This window comes from Carlito syrichta, unplaced genomic scaffold (genome assembly GCF_000164805.1).
Source record: "Carlito syrichta isolate Samal-C Ts95f unplaced genomic scaffold, Tarsius_syrichta-2.0.1 Scaffold305703, whole genome shotgun sequence".
NCBI lineage: Eukaryota > Metazoa > Chordata > Mammalia > Primates > Tarsiidae > Carlito > Carlito syrichta.
In genome coordinates this window covers 81,941-89,640 of record NW_007249799.1, presented here as the reverse complement: position 1 = coordinate 89,640, position 7,700 = coordinate 81,941, and the positions used below count along the sequence as shown (strand labels likewise).

General features: G+C 53.9%; 1 protein-coding gene across 1 annotated transcript in view; it reads right to left on the bottom strand.

Moving 5' to 3' along the window:
* Positions 1–1,289: 1,289 nt before the first annotated feature.
* Positions 1,290–7,700, bottom strand: part of MEGF8 (multiple EGF like domains 8) — a 49,205-nt gene continuing 42,794 nt past the window's right edge. Inside the window, exons 40-41 of the mRNA XM_008062432.2 lie at positions 7,149–7,281; positions 1,290–4,759 (exon numbers count right to left, since the gene is read on the bottom strand). Coding sequence (XP_008060623.1) covers positions 3,491–4,759; positions 7,149–7,281 — 1,402 coding nt within the window. The 3' untranslated portion in view covers positions 1,290–3,490. The remainder of the gene's footprint in view (positions 4,760–7,148; positions 7,282–7,700) is intronic.

The following is a 7,700-nucleotide window of genomic DNA, read 5'->3' as shown; positions in this document are numbered from 1 at the left end:
GTTGCCGCTCCTGGCCACCGCAGCCTCGACCTGCTGGGCTCCGGCGATCCTTCCGCCTCAGCCTTCCGAGTAGCTGGAACTACAGGCGCGCACTACCACGCCCGGCTCATTTTGATTTATTGTAGAGATGAGGTCTTGCCAAGTTGCCCAGGCGGGTCTCGACTTGGCTTTTGAATCCACAAAATGGAAAAATGAGCTGTACTTCCCTGTGATATTGGGAAGATTAAGAGACTCAAGCCAAACACCCAGACTGTGCCTGGAGGGCTGTAGGCCCTCAGCAAACTCCCACCCCACTTTCTTGACGTCTCCAGGGTTTTGATAGCCACACATGGGCTAGAACCCTGGCCTCTGGCTTTCCATGCCAACTTTCTCTTACCCCACCACGTGCCTCTTGCATTCAGGAGCATCCAGGGAGAAGTGACAGCTGAGAAGATAATGTGGAGGAAGAATGTGTGCCAGGGAGCAATTGTGCAGTGCCATGTGCAAAGCAGTGACAGGAGTCAGAGGGAGAGTGGCTCTGCATCGCAGAAAAGGCCAGTCCTGGTGCTAATGCTCTGCTTACGAAGGCAAAGGACAACTGCTAGAAAGAGATCTTACCCGAGGGGTCCAAACCTAACACGGAGGAGTCTTGAGCAAGAACCTCAGCTCCTTCCTGGCTGTGCAGGGAACTCTACTGCGGCTTCAGGACTCCCTCTCAGGGAAGCATATCCTACTGCTCCTTAGCTCCCCAGCTGGTAAATTCTGCCTTATCCCCAGCAGAAATTGGCCATTTGGAAAGCCCTGTGTCTAGTGCCTGCTTACACTGGAACAGCTTTCAGCTATGTCAACCTGGCCACATAAAGGGTCTTTTCCTCTGGAAGCAGGAGAGGCTGGCAGTGGATTTTTTTTTAAGACAGGGCTTCATTCTGTTGCATAGGCTTGAGTGTAGTAGCACAATCACAACTCAGTGCAACCTCAAACTCCTGGGCTCAAGTGATCCTCCTGCCTCAGCCTCCTGAGTAACTGGGACTACAGGTGCATGCCACCACACCTGGCTGATTTTTGTAGCAACCTGGCTCTGGGGGTCTATGTTGCCCAGGCTTGCCTCAAACAATCCTCCCAAAATGCTGGGAATATAGGCATGAGCCATTGTGCCCAGTCAGGCACGTGGATTTGACAGCAGGGTTCAAATGGCACCTGTCACTCAACAGTTAAATGATGTTCTAGACTTTTTCTCATCTGCAAGATGGAGATTACACACAGTACCTACCTCATATGGTTGTTGGAAAAATCAAATGAAACCACAGCAGTAACATGCCAAGCAAAGTGTTTAGCACATGATGCTCAGTAAACATAAGTTCAGTCACACCCTGAAGAGCAAGGACTATTGTCAGCTCAAAAAGGCAAAACGTGGTCAGAATAATCCCTGAAAATCCCTTAAATTGCCCACAGAGTTAGAAAAGATCACGTTATTCTTGAGCCGCACTGGAGACTCACATACCCCCTCAAGTCCAACACATGGCGTGTCCTCAGCTGAGAACCTGATGAAGCAACCAGCTTGTGCTGAGGGGCTGGGCAGGTAACTAAGGAAGGGCCAAGGCCTCATCGGCCACATCTTGCCTCAGTGCATCCCTTCCAGGGAACAAAAGCTTCTGTCATGATACATTTTCCCACCTCACCCCTCCCAGGAGGGGCAGCCAGGAACAAGGCCCGGGTCACCCAGTTTGGACTGGCATCATAAAGGGAGTTATGCAAGTTCTCCAGCACTTGGGTTCTTAGAGACCAGAGACACCCTCTCCCTTCCTCTCCTGCAAGCAGACTGCACTTGAACACTTGGGTCTTCCCCATTCTTTATTTGTTCAGTCACTCCCCTCTTCTTCAGACATGGCCTTTGCCACATCTGACATGCATACAACTGCAGAGCCTCTCAGAATGAGGCCCCCAGCGAGGGGAAGATGCAGGGCCCAGTCTCCCAAAGACCCAAAATGCAGGTGGGGGTTGGGGCTTGGGGAAGTTGAGTCCCAAGTTCAAGATGACGGCTAGGATTAGAACAAGGGGGGGTCCTCAGAAGAGGAGCTCAGAAGTACAATGAAGTGACTGGCAGGGGAAGCCTCTCGGGAGAGCCCAGAAGTCTTCAAGGCAGCACTGTCTGGAAAAGCTGTACGGCGGTAGTTCCAGCATCTACATCTCCAGCTTTGGTAGCCCCCGTGCCCACTTGGGGCAGCATCTCAGGGCAGTCTCCTCTGATGCTCCCTCCAGACGGGGCTCTGTCGTTCCAACCCCACTGGGTGGCTTTGGTCCGGGGGTCAGGTAACACCACTGCTGACAGCCTAAGGGTGACAGCAGCTGTGCCCTGCTCTGGCTCACCTCTGAGCTGTCTCTGTCCCATCTGTCTCTTTTCAGTGACTCCTGTTGCTAGCACTACCAATCCCCTGCACTCAATTCCTGCTTTGAAATACTCACAGTGGTTTCTGTAACCCTACTAGCACCTGACTGAAGGGGTATCTAAAGGGAATCTCATCAAGAATTGGACTCTTGATCTTCCTCACAAGCCCCAGTGCACCCCGTCTTAGTAAACAACTCCATCATTCTCCCAAGGTTCAGGTCACAAAGTTAGAGGCCATTCTGGATCTGTCCCCTCCCTCATCTAGACATTCACACCACCATTACATTCTTCCACACACACCCTGTACCTGAGCCTGACTCCCCCTCAATGTCATCCTCCATCCCCCTGCTGTCTCTCTTGCTCCTTTCAATACATTCTCCACACCACAGCTGAGCAATCCCTTAAATAGGTTTGTTGGATCCTATCACTGCCCCCATGAAACTGTCCAACAGTGTCCTACTGCCCTGAGAATAAAACCCAAAACCCTATCTGGGGTCCACAAGATCCTGGGTGACCCAACTCCTGCCTGTCCCTAACCTCATTCCCTCACACTTGGTCTGGGTCACGCTGGCCAGTTTCCTAGTCTTTTCAATAAAACAGGCTGGTTTCTACCTCAGGACCTCTGCCTTTGCAGTTCCTTCTGCCTGGGACTTGCTTTGTGAAGTTCTTCCCATGGCCAGATCTTCTTAGTCTTGCCCAGTTTAGCTTTACTGAATGCCCAGTTGACTTTATCCTGTGGTCTCCCGTGGTCCCTTCGCTGCCACCTCCTGTGGAGGTCTCATGGCACTTCTCCTGCTCTAAAACCATCTTACTCGTCTATCTTTGTGTGTGTACGTGTGTACGCCGATTGTCTCCCTTTACTAGAACCCAAGTCCCATGAAATCAGGGAACCTCATCTCTTAGTTCCTGCTTTGCCCCATGCCTACAACAGTGTCTGACACATAGTAGGTGCTCAATAAATAGCTGCTGAATGCAGAATAAGGGAGGCCCTGTCTGGGCACCTGTGGGGGAAGGGAGCCAGTGGTGTCTGAGGAGACAATGTCCAAGGCCCCCAGGTGGAGGTCCCAAGTCTAGGGTGGCCCCCTCAGGCAACTTGGCTGTTGTAGCTGAGGATCCTGCAGCAGGTCAGAGGGACATGCTGGTGAGGTTGTCCTGGCTCAACAGTCCTTTCCGGCCTGCGCCAGCCCCGTGTCCACTGCCCCCAGCACCCCCGCCACCTCCACAGTACTCGTGCAGCCTGTGCCGCAGTGTGACAAGAGCTGACCCCAGGCAGGCACCGTTGGGTGCATGGGGACCACCAGGCAGCTGGAGCAGCAGTGTGGCCACACCAGCCATGCCATCTTCTGTGGGCTCAAGGGTGATGGGCCCAGCTCGCAGGCCAGCAGTGGTGGCAGGGATGGCCGGTGGGCAGCACCCTCCTCCCATGGGTCCCCAAGGCCCCCCAGCCCCTGTCAGCAGCAGGGGTGCCAGAAAGGGCTCAGAGCGGCGGAAGGTGGGCGGAGGGAGCCCAGTCGGCTTCCATGCAGGGGCTGGAGCAGTAGGGTCAGGCGGGAAGCAGACGGTGACCTTGGCGAAGGGGCGGCTGGCCATCTTGGTCATCTCCTGCAGGTGCCGGCGCTGTTCCTGCCGCTGGTCCAGGGCCTGCTTGGCCTTCCAGAGCAGCACACAGAGAGAGAGGAAGAGGAAGAAGCAGGAGAAGAAGACGGAGAAGAAGACAAACAGGTCGATGTGGGCCTGGTCCTGCCGGAAGAACAGTAGGCCCTGCGAGTCTGCTGAGCCATTGGCACCAGGCCCACTTGGGTCTCCCACGCCCAGCAGCAGCAGGTAGAAGCGGCTGGACTTGAGGGCATGGTGCTCGTGTGGGTAGGTGATGACCAGCCGGTCCCGTACACCACGAACCACCAGCACTGCCGATGGCTCTGTCACTGTCACATAGGTAATCAGGCCCCGTGGCCACACCTCCCGCACCCGTGGCTCCACCGGGGTGCCCAGCCCACTCCCGGCTCCTGGTCCCCCTGGATCCCCAGCTCCCCGGGGCCCGCCATCAGCAGGGGGCGGAGGGGGCGGAGGGGGTGGAGGTGGCTGGATGTGCACAGTGTGGACGCCAGTGTCAGGGGCCACACGGACTACGAAGGTATCGTAGGAGGTGGAGACGTAGAGGTCCACAGCACCGAAGGTCACGTCCAACGTCAGGCGGATGTCCACGTTAGTGAACTTGGGCTGCACGCCAAAGAGGACAGTGCGGCCAGGGCCCAGGGCCCGCCGCTTGGGCTCATGGAAGCAGTTGGTCTGGGAGGTGGGATCCAGACAGCATTCCTGCTCCACTGAGATGAGCCGATAGCACTGTTGGCCGCCCAGAGGGCTCCCATGGAACGATTCCCGGCACTTGGCGCACTGTGGGCAGTAGCAGGGGGAACCAGGACTGAGCTCGGTGCCAGGCTATTCCCCAATATCTTGTACTAGTTGGTAAGGAGCCACTGCCATGGGCGCCACCCCCAATGCCCAGCCACTTCCTTGTGACTTCCCTGCCACCGTGTACACATTGCTAGGATCTGACACTCCAGAACTGTGGTCCCTGGTGTCACCCCTAGTGACTCTAGCATACTAATGCTGAGGCCTCTGGCACTCTGAGGCATAGCAATGAAGAACTCTGTTGAGTTCTGAATTCTGACTCTACCTCCTCACAAGCTATGTGGCCTTGGATGAGTGACTTAACCTCACTGAGCTTGAGACTCTTCCCCTGCATGTCACAGGTGGTAACTGTGGCTCACTAATGGGAAAGCAGAAATCACAGGCACAGCACTTGGCCCAGGTTAGGTGACCCCGCCTCAGGGCCTCTGCACTGGCTGACTCTCTGCCTGGATGGCTCTCTTTCCACATGTCCACTTGTCCAGCACCCTCACTTCCATCAGGTCTTTACTCAAGTGCTATCTTCCCACCAAAGCCTTCCTTGGCCACCGTATCTACCATTTCTACTTCCCAACACATGCCAGGCCCCACCCCTCTATGCTTAATTTTCTCCTTAGTGCTTATCATTGCCTAACACGCTGGTTATCTGACTTACTCGCTTGTTCATTGCTGGATTCCCCTTATGAGAATGAAACTCCTTAAGGACATAACATTTTGCCTGTTTAGTTCCCTCCTGAGTCTCTAGCACCTCATACAGTGCCTGGCATCGTAGGTGCTCAATAAATATGTGCTGAATGAATAGGTGGATGGATGGATGGATAGCAGCTACTATGATTCCTACAGCTCACTGGGGACCACTTGAGTTCTGGGATCAGTCAGTCCAAACCCAACCCAAACTTAACCGGCTGCCTGACCTGGGGCAGGACACTTAATGTCTCTGAGCCCACTTTCATGTCAGCACCTCACCAAGAACCCAGCACAGCCTTGCTGAGCCTTCTGTCTTGTGCTGTCACCCATCTCCAGTATCCAGGTCCACGGCAGGCACTTGCTACACACCAGCTCTTACTGCTATCACTATTATTTAAAAGAACCAGGAGAAACGGCTACTTCAGAGCAGCCATAAGAGATGCTAGAGGTCTGAGTTCATCTGTGGGACCGTCTGGTAAAGGTCAACGGGCCTTTTGCTATCAAGAAGGCAGAAATTCTGGTCCAGGATGGAAATGTTAGGAGTCAGTAAGGCTTGCAAAATCGATGCCATTTTGGGTGAAGTTGCATCTTTGCTGCTATGACGTTTCTGTAGATGGGTAAGGGAGACTGAGGAAAGCAAGAGACTGTCCCTTCCCTCTGGAACTGGAGAGAAAAGGTGGGTGGCTGGAATGGTGGCAGCTGTCCTCCAAGCAGGGTGCATGGGATATCCTCCCTGTGGGAGGCAAGCCTGCAACATGGCAGCCAGTCAGGAGGCCAGCGCCGGTGCTCTAAGAGCCTCCCTGTGGAAGAAAAGGGAAATGGACTCACTCTAAGAGCCTCCCTGTGGAAGAAAAGGGAAATGGACTCAAGGGGAATTTGAAACTGGGTATTAGATGCTATGAGGTGCCCTGTTAGCCTCAGGTCATCAGATGAGGGCTGCCACTTAGGAAGAACCTGCCTGAAAATGAAGCCAATGCAGAGTAAAGCAAAGTCAAGATGTGGGGAGAAAGACTCATGATGTGATTGTGTAAGCACCTGGATCCAGCCCAGCCATTCCTGAAGCAAGAAATACAGACCTCAGTTTTTTGGGGGTTTTTTTGAGTTGGAGTCTCACTCTGTCACCCAGACTAGAGTGCAGTGGTCGCTCCCAGCCACTGCAGCCTTGACCTGCTGGGCTCCGGTGATCCTTCTGCCTCAGTCTTCCAAGTAGCTGGACTACAGGCATGCACTACCACGCTTAGCTAATTTTTGATTTATTGTAGAGATGAGGTCTCGCCAAGTTGCCCAGATGGGTCTCGAATCCACAGTCTCAGGCAATCCACTACAGGTTGAGCCACCGAGCCCAGCTCAGACCTCAGTTTTGAGTGCCAATACATTTCCTTTTTTTTCTTAAGTAACTATAAAATGAATTTTCTGGTATTTGAGACTTTCAAGTTGTGACTGTAATGGAGACTGTCTACCCACCAGTCTGAGAGTCTCCCAGAGGCTCATATCTGGGTCCCTAGCATCACTACCCAGGGCCTGAAACTGATTTGGGCTCAGAAACAGACTATCAAGCTAAACTTGATCCCAAGATCACAGGTATCAGAACCAGACTGTCAGTCCTGTTGGCCTGGCTAGCTTAGCTCAGCTCTGACCTCTTCAGGGTATGGGACCCTAGGCCCATTACTTGCTTCTCCAGTCGCACCTGGTACTTGTAGCAGTCTCGGCGGTCACTTGGGGAGCTGCCCTGGCATGTGCCCGTCTCTGTGTTGTTCTGACACGGGCAGCCTGTCCCGTCCTGCTCGTTACATGTGTCCGCATGGCCATTACACTGGCACCTGAGGATGGTAAAGAAGATGAGGGTTATAGGCCTCCCATGACCTGCAGGGGCCCAGGCTGGATGCTGCACATGAGTTCCATTCTGTAACAGACCAGAAGAGAAAACTGAGGCTCAAAGAGGTCAAGCCATTTGCCCAAAGCAAGTAGGCCTGAGTGGAAGTCAGGGTTGGGAGCCAGAATGGACTGACTTCACAGTTTACTGAACATTCGGAGGGAAGGAGATAGACAGGGAAGTTGTTTCGAGGCCTCTGCCCTCTCTGCCTACCAGTTGCCATTAGGGATGCAGTCTCAGCACCAGCCTCGGAGGTAGGGATCTCTCATCTGAGTCCAGCTCCTTCCCCCGCCCCTGCCCCAGCATGGTGCTACTGGGGGATTCCATCCTGTACTGACTGAGGGCAGAGGACTAGTGAGAGAATCT